General features: G+C 40.6%; 1 protein-coding gene across 3 annotated transcripts in view; it reads left to right on the top strand.

Moving 5' to 3' along the window:
* Positions 1 to 800: 800 nt before the first annotated feature.
* Positions 801 to 21,893, top strand: part of LOC119658964 (gelsolin) — a 41,457-nt gene continuing 20,364 nt past the window's right edge. For 2 of the 3 annotated variants that reach the window (XM_038066838.1, XM_038066839.1), the window contains exons 1-3: positions 801 to 954; positions 6,705 to 6,871; positions 15,177 to 15,363. In XM_038066838.1, coding sequence (XP_037922766.1) covers positions 6,771 to 6,871; positions 15,177 to 15,363 — 288 coding nt within the window. In that variant the 5' untranslated portion in view covers positions 801 to 954; positions 6,705 to 6,770. The other variant, XM_038066840.1, reaches the window with a different exon arrangement.

Genomic DNA, 21,893 nt, shown 5'->3' with positions numbered 1-21,893 from the left:
CTTGAAGTCCAATGGGGTCGAACTTTTTTTCCAAGGCCTCACGAACCTCCTCCTTCGTGGTAACCTCATCTATATCCTTGCAGACTATAGACGTCTTCGGTCTGCTAGCCCTGATTTCGGCTTTCTGTCCCAAGGACTTTCCGATTAGGCTCAAGAATTTTTCCGTCGTTATATATCCTTGGACTTCTTTAGCTCCAGTATAAGGTTTCCTTTCTGAGACCGTCTAATGCGGGTAACATTATCTCCCAGAGTGGTAAGTTGAGGGTCTGCCTTCACTCTCTTCAGAATGGCCTATGACCCTTCGCCACGCCTTTTCCACTTTTTTAGGAGTTGAGCCCTTTTTACTCTTAGGGGATTGCTGACCAGTTGACTTGTTCAATCGTTCGCGATGCCTCTTCCCCGGTTTGTTCTCCCCCGAGTTTTTTTGTAGGCGTCATTTGTGTTGCCTGGCTTACTTTTTCAACCGATGCCTTCACTCCCCTTTCATCCTGGGCCTTGCCGTACGCCAACCATTAGCCTCAAATCATGGCCCTTCATGCCTTCTTTCTGCGTGTTACATTGTTTTAGGTTGAGGTACGTCTGAAGTGATGAGAATTGCATTTCCTTGAAGGTCATTCTTGTTACGAAACCACCTCCAGTGCTGGAAATTCAAATTTATCAATTAAGCTATCAACCGTCCAATACCCCACACCCTGTGACAAACCACATAACCAGGGCGCTGATATGCCTTACATGACTTATCTCTTTTCTTAACTAGATGTTGTCTATTTCCATTTTACGGGTCGGGATCAAAACAAGCTGATTATAGATTCATCTTATAAAATTTGTGTCTCCATTCATGATTCCAGTCAGTCCAGCTTGATCAGTGAAATCGCATACAACGTTTCAGTGGTAATAAGTCGTTCGTTGTGTAAGGCCAAGACTATCTTTCGAATACCCGGTTGTTAACATCTTGTAAGTTATGACTATGTAAATTGAGTGTTTACGTTAAGAGTGTAGAGTAATTAAAACTGAATTAAAAAATTTATTAATTTCGTATGCGCAATGGGTATGGGGGAACGTTGAAAGAAGGAGTTACACATCTACACTTTGTGCCAATCTATAAATTTATTCATCTTTATTCGTATCTTTTGTGGTGTCGAGTACGTTCAGTGTTTGTTTTATTTTGTAATAATACTGCAAATTGTGCTGATTATTTTTGTCCATCTTTTGTACCGACATCTTGGACAATGGACTATGTCTTTTGTATGTTGTTAAAGTTGATTGCGTAACTCTGTGATGTTTTTATGCCGGACAGGCTACTCCAGTTCGCCATTGACCTCTAGTGTGTACATGTTGATAGACTTAAATGGTCTTATTAGGTTTCGTTACAACTATCGTTGTTTTCAATCTACTATTTGAGATACAATTACGTGTGCTTGTATGTACAAGTGAAGTAGGCTTTCATGAAAAGAGTGATATCATCAACAGAACTGATCAATGTGGGAAAGATTTGAGTGTGAAAAGACGTGAGGATAGTGCGCTTATAAAAATGAGAGTTACATTGGCAAACCGGAAGCCAAAAGATTTCAAATCGGAAGTATTTATCCCTCTTCCGAAGGATCTGACCTTCTAGCATTATTAGATACAAGAGCTAACAATTTCGATTATTTGGAACCCATGGGGAGGTTGCAGTAAACTGTTCTATATTAGAACTAACAGAGAAGAACCAGTATATTAAAATAACCGGTCCCGTTGTTGGGTTGATAACCTCTACCTATTTCTAAACTTTTATTTTTAGCGATATATAGAATTGGCGAATCTGATTCACTAATATAGTGCGGAAACTGCCATAGTGCTAATTAGATTTATATGAAAAATATTGAATTTTGTAATTTGAGGGGAACGGTGCGACTCCTGATTTCGTTATCTAGGTATTGCCAACAATTATTTGAAACAAGCTCTCTCATCTGAGTTCACGGATATTCACGGATTCAAGGAAGCAGGATACACACAAGAGGGGGAAGGGAGAAGTTGAATTGACTAACATTAGAAAGAAGAGCGAGGTATCGGATTTTATGAAACAAGATCGATGTTATCTATACTGCTTAGGATTTACTGTAGTTTCTTGATATCAGACATCCTTAAAAGATCTACCTTGTACGACTCATTTGTTACGTACGTAACAACTCTGACCCCACGTTGGGCGCCAACCCTGTTACGTTAAGAGCAAGCCATTGCATAACCTTGGCACCAACATGGTCACCAAGGCTGTGAACCATCCAAACTTCCCTAACAGGTTTGCCTGTCGTGAACAAGTACTGCGCGAGGTAATATGTGGAACCGCTCCAGCACGTGCTGGAGCTAATCCGTATGCTAGCTGTCCTGCGAAATGAGGGCTGGGACTCCTGGTTCTCAAATATTATCTTCCTGTTAGGACTCAATAGTCAAAAAAACTTAACCAATCCGGGGTAAGTTACTCTAATAGAGACGTGACATCTCGAGGCGGGTTGAAACCACCGAAAATTTCAGTCCTAATGGAGCTAAATGGCCTAATAAAGGAGGGGACAAAATCACGAAGGAAACTAACGCACACGGGATGGTTGGGGAAGGACTAGCCTTGAGCCGTTTCTTGCACCTATGCAACGAGTGGCCCCCGCCTTCCTTTCTTCTTTATGGGGGCCAGATGACATGGTGGCCCTGCGGCGACTCAAGCCAACCTAAACGTTCGTCCCCTGCCACTTCAAATATAATCAAGGAATCTGTGAGGAATCTGATCGGAATCGCAGGCCTAAGTCCCTCCCAGACTAGCTATGGAGTGGCGACACAAGCATCCTCTCGACTTCGACTATTCCGGTCGAAACTCAAAACCACGATCCAAACCAGACACCCATAAAGTCAGTAAAATGCGACATTGAACTTTAATTTTTGATGTGTGATGAGTCAATGATTTGAGCTAACTTCTTGCCAAACATTTAAAAGTTGTAGCTCCTGAGATTCGGATGGACAAGGTCCGTTCTACTTCTTTCTACATCCTCCACTCACGCACCTTGGCAATAATTCCAGCCGGCCATGCAGAGGAATCCGCTGAAGAGCCCTGTTTTGAGCGTCAAGCTCGAACTTGGAAGACGATATTCCGTTACCACTTTGGGCATTAATTCTGATACGTACGCAACAAATGGGGCGCCCAACACGACAACAGTTGTTGCATACATAACACATCCTATGGGATTCACATTGATTGATCAATGGTGGCTGCCATCAAGGTTGTGGTTTATCGCATAAAGGAAATAATTGGAGGCCAAGAAGACTCTATACAGAAGGAGCAAATCCAGCGGTCAAGGGATGACGGAATGTCATTGCGTATCTTTGGGGTAGGTCCCGTGACTTATGTAGTAAATATATCGGCGTGTGGACGGAGTTTAGAACGTTTTCTTGTGTGTCCTTTCTGCTTTCTTCATCATATGTCACAAGCTACAAACAGTTATCCAATGCTCTGAGTCATGTGCTCGCAACCAATGTACTGCACTAACACCAGACCTTATGCGCAGAATTACCGTCGCGGTTGAAGATGTGCAATGATTTTCTTGGCCTTACAATTTCGCAGAATGCGCTGGGAAGCGAATTTCCAGTATACAAACTTTTTGCTGAAGGGATAAGTTGGGAAGGCGCTACTGTCAGTAATTCGGAATGCAGCTTAGAAAGAATATCGATCTTCCTTCCTTTTTGGCAGCTCCCTGCCTTACTTGTACTCCTGGACATTTTGAAGATTGTCCTCTTTGTCTGCATCTGTATATACAGGAATTAATCCCAGAAGGACCTCAAGGGATGCCGTTGGGTAAGTTCTCATTGCACCACTGATACACACGCAAGCCAGTCTTTGAAGTTTGTGTAACTGCCTGGCTGTTGTCCTGAGTTCCGTCTTATCTGCCTAGATTACCGTCCATAAATAATCATTGGCCTTACTACTGCAGTGTATATCCAGTGCGGCATTTTCGGGGTGCAGCCCTATTTTTTTTCCTGCTATGGAGCCCTTGTAGTTTTCCGATGTATGTATGTTTTCACCATGTGCCTTCCAGAGTGGTTTTTGGTCTAATGTGGTTCTCAAATATTTGACCTCCTCCTCCATGCCATGTAATCTTAGCCCAGGCCAGGGTGTTTCCCATTCCCTTGCAGGTTAGGGCATCTCGTATCTCTGTGTGCGATGTGCCGTCGAACGATCCCTAGTCTCTAAAGCCTTCCAGATTCAATCAGGGACCTCGGCAGGTTCACACTCTATTCTCCTAATTGTCTTTCCTCGGCTTTTTTTGTGTACGTGCGCAGGTATGTTGCCAAATCTATAGTTAATTTGGCAATTTCGATGCTTAATTGCTTTCAGGGATCGGTCCTCTATCCCGAGCGTGAGAAGTTTACCTTTGCCCTCCACCTTACTTCTGAAGATTTTTCGTAATCGTGTATGGAGATCAAGAACCATTTCTGAGCAATTAGGGGACCTAAAAGATGCTCCGTCTCTACCGTTGCAGCTTTAGGATGAAACACTGTCACCATGTAGGCCACTGGAATATCGTCCCCAGCATATTTAAACAATTCTACTTTACTCCGCTGCTCCCCGCTTTTTTGGCTCCGATAATGATGGCTTAGGTTGTCCTGAGCCTTCTTAAGTGCCGTTTCTGGTTTCAGACTTCCTTCAGATAACGCAGATACCACTAAGCACATGCGCCACTGAGACCTGCCTCCTTGGTGACTTCTCATATTCTGATCTCAGACGTGCTTTTGCTTATCCCCACTTTTCGAGCAGTTGTCTTTGCTGGTTGTGGTGGTGATACCTCGACCTGGTGGGCGATACGGAGTCCCGCTTGTTTGTTTTTAGTTTTTTTAATCTTCAAGAGTACTCATAAAGTTCCCATGAGTCTGGGGATTAGTAGTTCCGCCATGGTAAGTGCAAACTAATCAATGGGTTGAGGGAGGTGTTTTTCAACTCCCCAGTCTAGTTCCGTAGCGTTTTGTTAATAGTAGTGCCACCTCGTACAGGACAACTTTTACCATTCCTCTAACGGTCTTGGTAGACCCAAAAACATGAGGTCTGCATACAGTACAAGGATCTCGATGAAGTGACATCCAAAGGAGAAATTTTCACTGTCTTGACGGAACAGTTCAAGTTGGAGGAACTTGCCGCCTGTTCAGGCCAGTGTCTTTTGAAGATTTTCACCTCCTCAAAAAACAAGAAAAAAAACGGTCTTGGTAGACGTGGGGCTTGGCTCCTCGAAGAGAGAGAGAGAGATTGTGGTAGCAAACCCATGGCACCTGGGATAAACCACTTCCAATTTAGTAATTAAATTTCTACGGGCTGCTGACAAGGATATGACAAGAGCACAAAGATGGTCTCTCAGATACACGGGTGACATTTTGAGTCTAAGGCATTAAAACCTTTGGAAGTCATTTTTCCGGGTACATATTTTTTTCTTTCTGCTTTGATGTCAGAACTAGTTTTCAACGCTACTAGCAGAACTAATTGACAATTTCTCACCAGCTTTAATTACTATTTGTAAATCTAATCACCGTGACGACAGTATGATTAACAATCTTCAGATTATTCGCTGAATATTACTAATTTATCTTCTAAACAAATATGAGAAGTTTTTTTTTGGAAGCTTGACCGATCTAGATGCTACTAAAAATACGTTTCCCCATCATCAATCTTTTTTAGATATTTTTGTTTAGATGACAGTCTGATATGAAATGATTGTAAACTGTTGGCATATTTCCCGATAGTAACGTTAATAATGACTTTAATGATTAATAAATGACACAGAGCCACTTTTATGTGCAGCGTCGTAAACGAAATTCCCAAAGCCTCACAAGTTGAAATGTTGAGCACACGAGTCAATTGAAAGTTAATATTGGACAGTCGAATTGACTCAAATTGTTTTCTCAGATATCTCAGTGAGTAAAGTAGATATAAATGGAAAGCAGCGCCCGGAAAGCTTTTCAGATATATAGAGCGGAAAGTGTTGGCATATGTGGAAATTTAATTTAATTATGTGTCAGGGAAAGCAGTGGGTAGGTCATCTCGTAATATGGAAGACTGCAGTTTTAAGTCCTGAAAGATACAGATCTTTTAGTTGCTTTGTTAGTAGGCGGTGGTTAGAGCGACTAAGAATAAATCTTGTTTAGTCTAGTTTGAAGGGCAAACGATTTATAGCCAGCATTCAGTAATATTTCGGGAATCAGCTCTCCCTTCGACATCAATTATTATAACCAGGTTTGGGGCTGAAGTTGGGGTTGAGATGAACGACTTAGTTTTTCTTGTGCCAACGGAATAGGGCGGTCCTGTAGTTGTCTACATGAATGTCACAAGTTAGTTATCTTTGATAGTCAGCAAGTAGAACACTGGGAAGGATAGTACATTATCTGAGGATTGATTGAAAAGTTAAACTTAGTATGTTTTCCTTTAAAATCCTGAAGATGCAGATATGTCGTTTTCAACCTTGAAAAACTTAAAACATGTCCCTTTGAAGGGTAGTAAGACACGTTCAGTATCTACTTCATTAAAAGAACTAGCAGTAATAAAAGTAATTAGTTATAGTTATCTATATTTATCTTTTTACTAATTTCAATAGCAGTTCATAGTCATTTGAATATACTCAAGTACATTTTCCACTTCTCTTGAACGGAAACCCATATCTAAAAAAAAACACTAACAAATTTCTCTTTGTATCTTTCAGATGATTTAGCCGCCGGCTGGCTCGTATACACTTCAATTTCCTCGAGATAATACCAAGCTTGACGAGATGGCTAAGCTTCGGTTTGGCGGAGATATGGTGAATAAGCTTGGAAAAAATGGATTGCTTCACAGCTCCCAACATTTCCAGAGACTAGCAGTTCTGGTCAGGTAACAGTTCGCGATATATCACTAAACTGCAGACATCTAGTCGTGGCTAGCATTTTAGCTACATTTTTTCAGTAAAGCAGTTGCTACTGCTAATTTTTTTCCCGAAGCTCGTTATTATCTGATTGCAGTGTTTTGTGTATCTTTTGGGTGTATTTTGTGTATCTCGTACGATTCGAGTTGGTTTTATTGCTTAAGTTACCGGTGACGAAATTTCGCTATTAGCCAAGGTCAACTACAGTTAGCGGTTCGTTGTTTATGGTTAATTATGTGTATTTATTCGCTTGTAGATTGTTGTAATGATAGTGTAGCGTGTCCTAGCTGTAAGGATTTCAAATGACAGTATAGGACATTTGGATGAATTTATTTGATAGAGTAGCATTTTTGGCATGGAGAGCTCGAACTGACAGTAAACTCCCACCCAAGGGGTTCTATGTTAAATAAGGGCTTCGTTTTGGGGAGAGCGACTCGCTAGCTGAAAAAAATCTCAGTCCCTGTTTCCCTTCTTCGGGACTGAAAGTTGAGAATGCAGATAGAAATGGGCCTCTCTTCTTTTATTTGGACTGATGCCTTCTTGGTTGACCTCGAATCGAATACAGGGTCCCTTACTAAGTGAGACCTAGACCAGATGCCGGTTGTTACGCCGTTGATGATGATGATAAGACCGTTTTGTCTAAAATTCTATACCAAGACAACATACAATCACTGACGCTATAGTTGCCAAATACCTCCAAAGTTAATATTTGCCCAGATGTTCGCAGTATCTTTTAATGTATATTTGGTTCCGATTTATTTAAACCCCCGACATTAGCACTGACATTCACGTCAACTCCTTCAGAATGTTTCAGTTTTCCATTAGTTTTGATGAGAAAGACCTACGTTCTTCCAGTACTTAGAATTGTAGAAAATTTCATTTGGCAGGTGGCCCGTTATGACGGAAAAAGGGGGTGGTTTCTCTGGGGCCCGAATTTTCCCGGGTGCTGAGAATAGAGACTTTGACAAAATTACAATAGACTGATTGTGTAATTGCTGGGGGTCTGCCTAAACTCCACTCCCGGTTCGGGTTTTCTCCCTACTCGGAGGAGACTAGTGCATGTCGAATACTATAATATCTGGCTCAAACATTTGCTGATTCTTTCTATGATATCGCAATTGCACACTAGAATTTTCGACTGGATATGAGTATTGGAACTAATTTTGCCAATGTACTAAGCGTGTTCAATCAATTTTAAGCTATTATTCAGTAAATCTACAGATTTTTCTTTAGAAGATTTTTCTTCTTTTCTCTGTAATTTGTATTCTTCCATACTTCCATAAGTTAGGAGCGAACAAAGGTAGACTAAAAATCCAGGCCCGAGGTGAAAATTATGTGCACCCTCCTCGAAATTGCACAATCAACCTAATTTTCTTATCTATGACGGAGAGTTGAGGAATAGAGAAATCTCTGGGTTCAGGAGGATTACTTTCTCTTCATCCTTCCTTGTTGATGGGCCAAACAACTGAAACTAATGCAATGAAATCTGCTAATCTATAATACTATCAGATAATGGCTTGGGCAGGCCTTACTAGAGAAGGGTGGAAAGGGAAGGATTGCCTCCCGCCCCTTGGAGTTATATCGCGGCCCGGAATAGAAATTGAAAGAAAGGATAATATCAGGCCTGGAAAGCTTTCTGCTCAGGCCCATATACCTTTTCCACCGGGCCCAGTTTTTTCGTTTAATTTTCATTTAGGACCCGGATTTCCTCTCTATGGCCTTGAGCTTGAGGATTGAGTTTCTAAATATGTGTGCATATACATATGTCCTGGAGGCGGGGGGCCTGAAATGCCTGATCTTGATGCAATCGCGGGGCTTTTAAATCCCCATCCAGCATATTAAGCCACGGTTGTTTTAGTCGCTTACCATCGACTTCGATGCTCAAAGCAATGTTGGCAAGTGAATTCTCCTGAGCGCGAATTACGTGGCCATACCATCGAAAACGCCTCTCTTGCAGTTTTTCCACGATCGGTGCAACCTCATATCGCCTATATCCTCATTTCAGATGAGATGAGATGATGATGAGATGATCAAAACATGTCATGCCATTAGTCCAACGCAACATCTTTGTCTCCATTACCGTAAGACGCCTTTCATTGTTTTTTTAATAGTCGGCCAACACTCAGAACCATAGGGAGCGACAGGACGGACGACACTGCGGTAAATTTAAGATTTGAGACATCCGTTAATACGACGATCACAAAGAACACCAGTTGTGGTTGCGTTGCGTTAATGTGTGAAGCAATTTCATAACGCAGTTCTGCATTGGCTGATAGTGTTGACCCGAGGTATTTAAATCGCTCAGTTCTGGGCAGTTCACTGTCGCTGACAATGATTGTGTTAGCAAAAGTATCTTGTGATTTACAATGTAAATAGTATGAACTTCCTACCGTAACTTTAAACATTTGGTCACAAAGTTGGTGAAGTCGAACAGGCTTGAGGTAGTGGAAGTCCCAGCGAGAAGGCGGTCGCTAATTTTCTAAATGGGGATGATAAGGCCTGCTTCCACATACTTGGCAAATGCTTCTCCTCGAGGATCTTTTTGAAAATAGTGGAGAGGGCAAAGGGAATGAGCTGGTCAGTTTCAATCCTGAAGACTCTGGGAAGATGGTCTTGACCAGGACCAACCTTGGCGTTAAGGTTGCCAATGAAGTACTCGACAAGGAAAATGATAAGGAGAGGATTGGAAGGAAATACGCTGCATCCAGTCGTGGAAGCAAGAAGCATGAGGAAAGGGAGTAAATCACAAGATTGTTGGAGACAATAAGAAGAGAAGTTAGACAATCTAATGCAAGGAGGAGATAACTGGACAACATTGCAGGTGTTACGAATGTTAGACTAGAATGGTTTGAGATTTTCGTGCTCCAGTGAATATTGAACACTGGCCAGATACTGGATTTAAGCATTAAAGATTTGACGGGAATTTTTCCTAGCAGTGAGTTTTTGCGAATGTTTTTTGTGGACTGCAATGGTGAGACAGACTAGGTAAGAGAGCAGGAATTTAGGGGAAGAGGGAACGTACCAAGGAAGGTAATTTCATAGAATACTGTAGAAGGTGCTGAGTTAGAAAGAGGTGGGTGCATAGCTAATTGTCGTCAGGACTGAGTTCAAGTTTTCGAAATTAGTTTTACGAAGGTTAAACTTGGCAAGCTAGCCGATGAAAGGGATCCGAGCATCAAATTCAAAAAAGCAGATGGTCTGAGGCAAAAAAATATGCACAGGGTATGATAAAGTGGTATTTGTTTGGCGCAATGACTTGTACAGTGACAGGATCGTAGGTGGAAGAATAAAAGATGGTTTCGGTACGGAAAGGGGACTTGACAGCTATCAGAGAACCTCCACCGGTTGACTTGCCAAGTGTTGTACAGTTTCTGGTACAATGAAAGATAGAGTAACCTTCAAGAAGCTCGAAATCTAAAATCCTGTTATCCAACCAAGTTTCAATAATGCAGATGACGCAAGCAGACAAAAGGACATTTTAAAGTTTTCTGTAAAACGAGACCAAAAACATGGATTATATCACAGGGTGTATCTCACCTGCCACCTTTCTTCCTTTCAAGACACTTGCTAGCTTGACTTATTAGCCTGTTATTCTTTTGTCAACTTAGGTGAATTAGAGTTTCTCTGGCATCTTCCCCTTGCAAGATTTTCCTTTTTTCTAATGTTCTGTCCTTGTTCCTTCTAAAATTGGCATCATTCTCGCAATAACGAATGGTGCATTATCCGATACGGTTGAGAAGGTACAGCTCACTCCTAGCTTAATTTCCTATAGACCGAAATTAGTTTTTGGGCTCCACATAGGCTCGGTTTTAGTTCTGCGCATACCAATATAGAGTTCCCTAACTTGACTTCAAAGGGCCCTGTGAGACTGCTTCTGCGGGAGCCGATCATCCTGACTATAAGCAACCTTTGGGCATACTATTGACATGCTCCATTTGGCACTATTCTTGTTGGAGCAATATTAGCGCTGAATGTTTTGTCATTGTCATACTGCAAGTCCTGAACTTTCTCCTTTGCGGGGATTTGTTTGCCTATGTTTCGATCTATTTGGCATAGGTATTTTTTGCGGGGACTACTGGTCTCATTGTCATGGAATTTCATGGAGTCAATCGGGCTGACAAAACTACTCATGCTGTGGATGATGTTTTAACTTTACTTTTGACACTTGTTGAAAAGGAGAATAAGAAGAGACTGAAAATTACGGATTTAAGGTATGATCGCCCTGGCTCTCTAGATAGGATCTCCAGTAGTATGCTTACCTAGGACTCGTACCTATAATATTTACATAAAAGCCACACAAAATTTTTCTCACTGAACGTGCCCAGACTCTGGTTTCAGATTTGTTCACGCGTAAACAATTATCTCCCCGAGGGTGGTATTCAAAAATTCATTTTTATTTTAAAATAGGTTCCTTAATGGTGAATCATTGGTCTATTTGAAGATATTACTTTATTTTACCCATTTTTCATACTCTCCGAATTGTTATGAGTCAGTTTGCAGGCCTTGTTTTTTGTTCTGAATACAAAGAGTAAACAGCAAGGAGTCTGGCGCGTGGAGAAGTTGTTTACCCATATAATCCATAGTTATGGCGTGTTCTGTAAATTATATATAAATGAGTGCGTGGAAGCCACCTGACGACTGAAAGGAGCCATGGTATGTGAGTACCTGGGGGCCAGAAATGTATCATTGGAAGAGTTTATGCGTGTCGCTGGACGAAATCGCGAAAGTTGAGATACTTCTTACTCATTGAAGTTTAGGGCTTCTGGAGGTTGAATCATCCCTTGGTTTTACCCCAAAAATACATAGGTCTGGTTTTAAGCAGCCAGAGGGTCATTGTGATTACCTGATCTGAAGGTTTCCTATATATGGTAAAATATACTCTCCTTTTTTCCGTTTGGATTGAAGGAGCCTTGAGTCTACATTCACTTGGTGATGGAGCAAAGGACATCTGGCAACCAATTTAGGCCACATTGCTCCTGGGACAGAGCTGAAACACGAAAGCGTCGATCGTCATTTTTATCTCTTTAAATTTTCGAAATTATGGCGGCCCTGTGTCTTAGCAAAAGCCTTGTTATTTTGCGCATTCAAAGCGTCTTCAATGATATGGAATTTTTCGTCTGTGGAATGAATGTTTGCTGGCTATTGTCTTCGCAACACGGTAAAAGCGGCTATGATATAATTGGCTGATCCTGAAGGACGTTTACTTGAAAGCTTTCTATCCATTTGTTACTTCATCTAGAAATATGTTAGAGCCTTTCATTTCGAGGTTTGAATGGTGTGCTGGGGTGGGGAAAATGGGACCATTATTCTCGCCTGGGAGGTACCACAATTTGACGCAGGTACTCATTTACAATTGCGTAGAATCCAACTTATGATATAAATCCGTTTACTACCGGTGAATTTTGAACTGTGAACTTCGTTTGTGAAAGCCGTCAACCGCTAAATTGGAAATCCGGTTCCTTAAAGGGCGTTTCTACTACCGATCCCAATACGTCCGAGTGGTTTAACGTGAGTTCCTGCGGTGTAGACCTAACCACACGGTCTTCTTACGACAAGGATTGATTTTGTGACCGCAATGAGTGTCCCACTGTGACAAACAACAACAGTACCAGGCAACACTGAGTGCATTGCTTGGCATTCACTAATGGTATATGCAAGACATACCTAAATCTAGTGTGGCACCCGAGTTGTTAACACAACATCACGATTGGGCCCCAAAGATCTCTGCCCCAAGCCTCGGAAAGATGACTATTCAAACATCTTCTGGTAAATCATTGATGTCATTCTTGCTAAAAGACTTGGCGAGACTGATTGAGCGAGGCCACTAAATGAAAATCTACATGTTTACCAACGTGGGAAGTCGATGGATCTATGCTATGCTAACGAATTGGGTGTCGATCGTCACTTAACAGCAGAAGCAACAAGAGGCTGCCCCCAGGGAAGTGTGCTATCACCACTTCCGTGGAGTATGTTGTTAGACTCACTACTATGCGAATTGCAAAATATGCCAATACACGCTCAAGCTTATGCTAATGATATGGCGCGCTAGTTGTTGATCGAGATTTCGGAACGGTACGTCGAAAAATATAACGTACCGTTGATTTGATTGGCAGTTGGTGGTATTATTTACAATAAAGATAACACTGGATGGACTTTGTCTCACAGAGATGAGGGGTACAACTCTTCAACTTTCCGAAGAAGTGAAATATCAAGGGGGTCATTCTAGATAAAAACCTCCTTTGGAACAAACATGTAGAGGTAGAGATGAAACGAGCTCCCACAGCACATGGGGAGTCCAGACGGGCCTTTGTCTGGACATGTGGACTCACGCCTCATGCACCAGTTTGCTTAGATCTATGGAGAAACAACGAACGTGGGGGGCATAGAGCATTGAAAGAGTTATTGGGAGAACTGAATCTAGTTCCTTTAATGCTTTCTGAATCTCGGGTCTCCATACATCTGTTTGGTAGAATATATAAGGTTATCCTGAAATGCAGAGAAAACTGGGAAGTCCAATGGCTCAAAAACAGAACAGGTTTCTGGAGCGGAAGTTTCCCTCTCGAGTAAAAACGAGAAGTGGTTTTTTCCTTTGGGATAATATAGAACGGTTTTTCAAACTGAAGTGTATGCGATCCTAAGGGTGGCAACCTGATCGCAATCTGCATCGATAGTCAGGTTGCACTGAGACCTTTGATCACCTCGAAAATCGTTCCGGAATGTAACAACCGATTTAACTCTATTTTTAGATTCTCTGGGTACGTGGTTACTATGGTAGAGAGGGATCTCGGATGCCTTACCAAGAGAGGGTTCAATATCCTTCATGTCAGAACCGAAACCAGAAATTGCAGTATCAGCTGGGAACAAGCTTTCCCTAATGATGCCAAACTTTTCCTGTTAGAATCAATCAAGTATACTACAAAGTTAACCATGCCAAAAATATCTCCGTTAATATAGAGAATTTCGCGAAAAGGAGCTTAATTCATGATCACTACTATTGGGGAGGATCTGAGCTCCAAAATGGTATATAGGTTGGGGGTCTGGGTACCAGGAAAATCAGTAATTTGGAGGAATCTTGGGGAAAATTTTAAATGCTTATATATTCTTCCGGGAAAAGGAGCTTAATTCGTGATCACTACTATCCGACTATGTTCAGAATAGGAATTATATAAGATAATACGTGTTTCTCCTACAATGAGGATGCGGGATCCACGGAGCATTTGCTATTTGAGGGCTGCTAATCAGCTCCAGTTGCAACGGGTAGCATCTGGGATATTTGGTTAGACGCGAGAGTCGGGCACAAGGACCAGTAGGGTATGAGTGCTCAGAGGCTGTACTTCTCCCCCATATCAAACACGACAAGTAGAAAGGACGTCACATAGGGTGTAGTATAGCTGTTTCTTCCAGATCTTGGTTTCTCACCTGCCTTACTCGATCCTCCAATTGTGAAATCCAAGCATCGATGTTCATCCATAGAACGAGCCCCTTTCATGGGTTTTACCATTGACTTTTCCGTCGTTTTCTTCAAAGAATACGGTTTTAAGTAATTGATCTTTGTTCATTTGCTATACTTGGCTTGCCCGCTTTAAAATGGTTTAGACAGGTCCAGGTTGTATCTTATTCGGCATTCATTTCTTTATCTTTAAAAATTCAACTAAGAAACTGGTTTTCACGCTTATTCAATAAGTTTGAGGAAGCTTGGGTCCGGATACATGTCTCACAACCGGGTCTTCTTGATAACATATAGAATTCTTTGCTTTTTGGTTGGAAGATCATTTTAGTTATCTACACGTTCTTTTTACCATGCGCAACATGTATCTTGGAACATCAGCGTAAATTTAGATTGTCTTTTTTCCCAGACTTTACTGGGTGCTAGTGCAAAGTGTCCCAAAGTGGAGACGATGTGCGTGATGATACGCAGGGAGTCGTCTATAAGCCGGGGTCAGAACAACTCCTATTTTTGATTGTAAGGGATGAATATTTTAAGGGCTTAATATCTTAAAGGGTTATTAAAGAGCTTGAATTATGTCCCCAGCAAATCTTATTACGATATTCACTTAGTTTTCCATAGTTTTTTATTCATTTTGGTATGTATTGTGTCTTCAACCGTATAAAAATTAGCATCTTCTGAATTTCAACTTGTTTAAATACTCGTACAATAGAAAAGATACATTCACATTATACAATGCATGCTTTTAACACATTGTCCTTCAGCATATGAACGTAAAAATCGATAGATGATTCACCCATGACTTTTTTCATTTCATTTCAATTTAGTCTCTTCGGAGTCGTTTTATTGGCCGCAACAGTCTCAGGAGGAACCATACCAAACCGAAGGACTGGTGTCGTAGGAACAGATATTTTAGGAAGCGACACACAGAAGCTAGGGGGCAAGATGCGTCCAACACATCCAGCTTTTCTCAATGCAGGACGTCAAAAGGGCATTGAAATTTGGCGTATTGAGGTGAGTGAAATTTTGCTGTTGACTATTTTTATCTGCTGCTGGTAGTTTGGTAAATAACATTTTCGAAAGCAAAATAATGAAAAAATCGAAAACATTAGGATAGATGCAAGCAAATCTTTAGATAAATAGATTAATTAAACACTCCCACGATGCCAGCTGATGGGGGCATGTGGCTTAATGGTGCTGGTCGTTGTTTTTGTGTATGTCCCGGTGGTGATGTGTTTAAAGACTGTTTACATGGTTCATTTTGTGAAGATTAGCGCCTCCGGGTTCAGTTAACACTGGGAAAATGTGTGATGAGCAGATGGTGTGGAAATAGTCTCTTTGTTTAGTTTGGAATATAAAACAGAGTTTGCTTCAGCAAATGTTTATTATAGACTTTGCGGTCTAGATTCGGAAGCGGAGCAGTAGCACTTTCGTACTACACAAAAAAACTTGCTATAGATATTAATCTTGTAGAGAGATTTTCTGCTATCTTAAAGATACTTCTTCGCAATCTTTTTACAAAACTCAATAATCCTCAACTGACTCAAAATCTTGAAATAATGCAACATTTGCGTGGAGTTCTTCAAGCGCAGCTGGTTCGAATTACACATAAGCCCCTGACCAAAAAAGACCAGCATCCGTCATGGAGGATTCCAGACTGTATAAAATCTTTAAATACGACATGCAAATTTATATCAAAACTGATGCATGCGAAGATCATTTAGTTCCTATTTTCATTCCACACAGTCAGACGGAAACAAATGCAAATAAATCTATTTTGGATTTGAGCTAGGAAGTTAGTTTCCTGTGGGTTTTCAAATAATCAGAGAATTAAGGAGGATTGGTTGAGGAGGATAGATTTGTTTATTAATGACTTTGAAGATGAATATGGGATACATTGTCTCAAATTTCCAAGATTTAATGAAGGACTTGGAATTGGGGGTTTTCATCAAGAATTGAAATTTTGAGATTGTGAATCTTAAATGTAAGCACAGGCCCGTGTGCAAGAATTCTCCGAAGGGACTACATGGAGAAAATGGTTTTCATCTAATTTGTTATCTGTTGCCTTATCGAAATCATCTTACAACAGACCTCAATAGGTTGTAACCCACCCTGACCACTCACCCCCTCCTTGCCCGCGGCCCTGAATCTTACTAAGGCGTCTTTTAGCTTTAGCTGGTTTACTTGTCTTTCCGATGCATTCGAGGGATTAAATGGGATCCTAGTTCCGATTTAAGATTCGGCAAATAAGGACAGGCATACAGGCGGACATACATGAAAGGCAGTTTGGCCTCATCCATCGCGACATTTTAAAGCGAATGAACCTGAAGCTGCTAGGACGGAACAAAGAGAAATATAAACTTGATTATTTAAATATCACTGCCTCCAAACTCCATCTAGATCTAGCTACTAACATAGAGGGTGTTCCTTTTGATCAAATAGGCGTGGTTTGCGCTTCTTTTTTGCACTGCAAACAATCAATTTAGCAACCCAATGATAATGATTTGATTACGCATCTGTATCTGCAATATCATCATCATCAACGGCGCATCAACCGGTATCCGGTCTAGGCCTGCCTTAACAAGAAACTCCATACATCCCGGTTTTGCACCGAGGTCCACCAATTCGATATCCCTAAAAGCTGTCTAGCATCCTGACCCAGACGCCATCGCTCCATCTCAGGCAGGGTCTGCTTCGTCTTCTTTTTCTACCATACATATTGCCCTTATCGACTTTCCGGGCTGGATCATCCTCATCCATACGGATTAAGTGACCCGCCCAACGTAATCTATTGAGCAGGATTTTATCCACAACCTGACGGTCATGGCATCTCTCATAGATTTCGTCGTTATGTAGGCTACGAAATCGCCCATACTCCTGTAGGGGGTCAAAAATTCGTCGGAGGATTCTTCTCGAACGGGGCCAAGAGTTCACAATTTTTCTTGTTAAGAACCCAAATCTCCGAGGAATACATGAGGACTGGCAAGATCATTGTCTTGTACAGTAAGAGCTTTGACCCTATGGTGAGATCTTTCGAGCGGAACAGTTTTTGAAAGTTGAAATAGGCTCTGTTTCATCATCGTATCTGTTATCGGTTGTGATTTTCGACCCTAGATAGGAGAAATTATCAACGGTGTCAAAGTTGTATACTCCTACCGAATATACTGTGCTAAAAGTTATAAATTGTGTGAGACCAATTTTCTGATAAAAACTCGATTTTCAAGGTAAGCAAATTTATTTTATTAAAATTACGATCTAACCATGGTGATGCCATTGCCACTGTTATCGCTAACGGCCTACCTCGTCGAAGCGGTTACTTTGTAATTGTCCACCTGACGACAAAGTGATTGTATTGCGTGGGTACGAGAGCCGTTGCTGGTCTTCAATGTAATATTACGAATGAGACTATCTCTGCCCCTGTGTGGGCGGTCAGTTGTCCTCCTTGATGAAAGCGACGTCTCCCACCTGTAGGTCGGGGAATCGTCTTCACCATTTACAGCGGGGCTGTATGTTGCCAAATACTCGTCGATGATGCATAGATGCGACGAAGCTACTGCCAGTGCTTGAGATGATAACTTGGGAAATCATGTACGGTAGATTCTGCACGGCATAAAACAGGGTCGGGTCGGTCGGGGATAGTGCACATTTGTCGTCTGGGTCGTCTGGTAAAGGAGTGATAGGCCTGGAGCTAAGGCATGCCTTGATGTGCACATCCAGTGTGCAGAAGCTGTTTCTGCCAGATTGACTGGCTACTAACTAAACGGGTTAAGTGATAATGAAAAAAAAGATAAAATTTAATTTTTTTTATGCCGATTAGTGAATTTTTTATGCCTCATATACCGGTATTTCGAGGACCAGTTGTCTAGACAAAAACTCACTGAGTAAGATGACTACTGGTCTTCGGAATACCGATATATGAGGAATGAGAAACCCACTGTACCCCCACACACCACCAAATGTTTAAGTGACTGACGTGACCACTGCCTCCCATAACTGAACTCTTGTAGCTTGACTTGCGCCCCGCGAGTAATGGTATAGCAATACTCGATCTTCCAGATATGGATTGATTAAGAGGACGCCACTCTCTTGTAACCACGGAGTGCCTGCAGCTCCGTCGTGAAAGTCATACCTTGCTCGATCCGTAATATGAGAATAAGTGCTTGGTCCAATCCCTAAGCGCTAATGATAGAGCTGCTAAGAAAATATCGCCATGAAGAACTTCAACGCCGTATCCGATCCGATGTCAAAGCTGGCTAAAGGAGCTACAGGAGCGAGAAAACCATCTTATTGAAAGCCCGATAAGTAGAAGAAGAAACCGCGGACACATTGTATGGACTCGAGGCCATTCCAAACATAAAGGTTATCAGCTGGTAATGCTCAAGAGGATCCAAATGATTCGCTGATATCCACGATCTTCAGGCGCCATCCATACTAGTCTGGACATCTTCTCGAATTCTGCGACCAATAAGGCCGTAAAACAGCTTGTCCTCTTTGAAATCATTAAGGGACATAGTATTACCTAGAAACCGAACCAGAGTCAAAGCAGCCCCTTCGAATTCCGATGTAACAGGAATAGGATGATCTCCACGACACGGAACCTTTCCGCAAATCCGCCAAATATCCCGATCCTGGTGTAGCATAGCATAGTCTGAAAGAAAACCATAGGACATGAATGGACACCATAATGAATGTTAAGCAAGGTATCGTAATGACTTAGTGGAGTTGGTCGATGGTCAAAGATCATGGCCCCCATTATCGCGAATATACTGAATATCCAAATCCACGCGTCGTAACTTCTTTTCTTTCACTGACTTTTTGTTCTGAGTTCTTTCCCACATCTGGTAAAGCGTTGGTTTTTCCTGTCGTAGCAACTAGTATCTAACAGACTATCTTATGGTTCTGTCTGGATGTACTAAACTATCTAATAAGCGCGTGATAGTTTAGCCTTATCTTTTTAGTGCAATTGAAAATACATCTTTACTAGAATTTCACTATCCACATTTTCGTATCTAAAAAGTCTAGTGCTAGGTGGATAGCATGATGGTCCCCATTAGTTCTTGCCACACCATTCCGTAATCTTCTTGGTTGGTCTATCCGGAAGAATTGAATGCTTTCAGAGTATCTAAAAATACATTTTCCAAATTTCCATAGAACTTTTCATCCATTATGAAAAGTTATAATGTACAAATTGAAAATGCGTTTTGGTATGTGTTCCGAAAATAGGGACTAGATAGGGAAGTATAATGAACATAGAAAGCCCGAAAGAAAACTAATTTCTATCTGTCTAGAGATAAATAGATTGTAAAAAACATTTGAAACCCATCCTTAAAACTGTCGGGATGTCTGCAATGTTTATGAACTATAAAAGAAAATACCAGGAAAATTGTATGCTGTAAATTTGTAATTTATGTAAAGACTAACGAGAGCTTATTTAGCACTGAAGTACTATAAACCAGAAAACTAGCAGGAAATCTGTAGTAATATCTTATGATGCGCGACTGCGAGGTGGATTTTTCACTTGAATAGATTTAGCGAAATAATATTAGAGGAAAATATTCTGTCTTCCTTCATTGCAAAAGTGTAAAAGTTACTACAATTTGAAATTTTGTTTTAAAATCTTTGGTTGTTTTCTTGTATCTTAGGGGCAAATAGCAACTATTAATTTTTTGAAGAAAGAACGATGAAAATTTCTACCAGAATACAAAAAAAAATCCCAAAATTCTATAATATTTCAAAAATGAGTAATGAAACAAATTTTTAATATTCAAAAAAATCTTATGAGTTTTGATAAATATTTAATCTAATCCACCATGAAAAAATCCGTTCATCATTACAACTTTGAAACTTTTGAACCAACATTAATTTAATGTTAAATTTTAGAAGAATTAATCTAGTGCTGACATTTCTCGAAGTGTTTTTCAGGAGCAGATTAAATTAGAATTCATTTTCTTGTGAAATTTTTCAAAGTCTTTTTAACAAAAATTGATAGAATTAGAATAAATTTAATCCTGAAATTCCTGACAGGTTCTGTTTTTATCAAGAAATATGTCATATCTTCAAATATCTTTAGTTTTGTATCTATAGACAACATCTGTTATATGATCTGCATATACCACATGTACACAAAACATAAATCTATCAATGCAGCATTTAACTAAACAATCTATAAATATAACACAAAAAATATTTATTTATCTTTTTTTTTCTAATTTCAAATTGAAATTATAAATTGTTTTTCAATGTTGTTGACATTATGTATAGCGTATGGGTGAATAGCTTTCCCTGTCAAAACAATGGAATTTGAACAAATTTTCGCGGGTGCACGCGTCTGAAAGAAATATAAATAATTTAGCTAGAGGTGGTCTCTAGTTATAGTAAAATAAATAGAAAGCATTCCAAGTGGTGACACTTCTTAGAAGTAAATTTATTTCGTGAGTTTGTTTTCCTTGGTTGCTGAATGCTTTTCGGCACGTACATATCTTGAATTGCAGAAACGCATCAATTAGGTGTTTATGGTTCCTACAATTTGCGGAAATCTGTATTACAGATGTTGACCAGATGTGTGGACCTTGGCAGGCGAAAACCTTATGCTGAGAGATGATACCTGGGGGATTTGTAAATTCTAGGCAATTTTTCCAATTGCTTTTCTCGATTTCATTAATTACTGACAGTATAAAGTAGAATCAACCATTTGACTCTGTTGGAAGGGCTCAAATAGATTTGTCCTTTCGAATCCCACCATCATTATACTTCATGTTCAAGGATCTGGGTTTTGCGACTGTTTCTGGAGCTTTAGATTTTTGCATAACCTTTCTCCCTCTTCAAAATCTCCCTGGACAGTGTTCCCCCTATTTTGATATATGTGGTTTATTTTTCGTCACCAGTGATAACTTGTTTCAGCAAACGTCTTTTCTCAAAGTACACTTATCGACTTCCTCAATGGATCCACCTTCAAGTAAAAGTAGTAATTTAGACTAGTTTTTTGGTCGATGTTCAGATCCAAGTAAAGTAATTTTTGATGTGGATTCTATCGACTTTTTGCAGAACACGTCGATTCTTTGGTAACTGGTTGACCAGTGCGAGCCGCTCCCTTCGTGTCAAAATTATCAGAACGCAATCGCTAGAACCCATGGTTACGCTACTTGCACTTTTAAAGAAACCGTCTTATAAATTTCACTATACTTTTTCGCGAGTCTGTGTAGGATTTTTATCTTCTAGGAAGTAAAACATTAAAATAGCATACATTCATTTACTTGACACATCCACTATGCTACTCAAATTTCAATAGCTTTAAAAAAATGACGCATGTTCCCTAAAATGCCACCCGCCAAACGAGCTCTCTCTTTTCATTAAAATAGAATCAAAAACAATCGACTTATCCGGAAAATTGTTTGCCCCGGGCTTAGTTTAAAATAGATTTAGGGTGGCCTCTGGGTACATTTGTTGCATAAACAACAATTCCAGGTGTTGCCCTGAGCTTCGTCTGAGATTGGTGATACTTACATTCCTGACCTGAAATCTCGGGGGAGAGATTCACTTTGTAT

The sequence above is a fragment of the Hermetia illucens genome, chromosome 6 (genome assembly GCF_905115235.1).
Source record: "Hermetia illucens chromosome 6, iHerIll2.2.curated.20191125, whole genome shotgun sequence".
Classification (NCBI taxonomy): Eukaryota; Metazoa; Arthropoda; class Insecta; order Diptera; family Stratiomyidae; genus Hermetia; species Hermetia illucens.
This window is presented reverse-complemented; position numbering and strand designations above follow the sequence as displayed.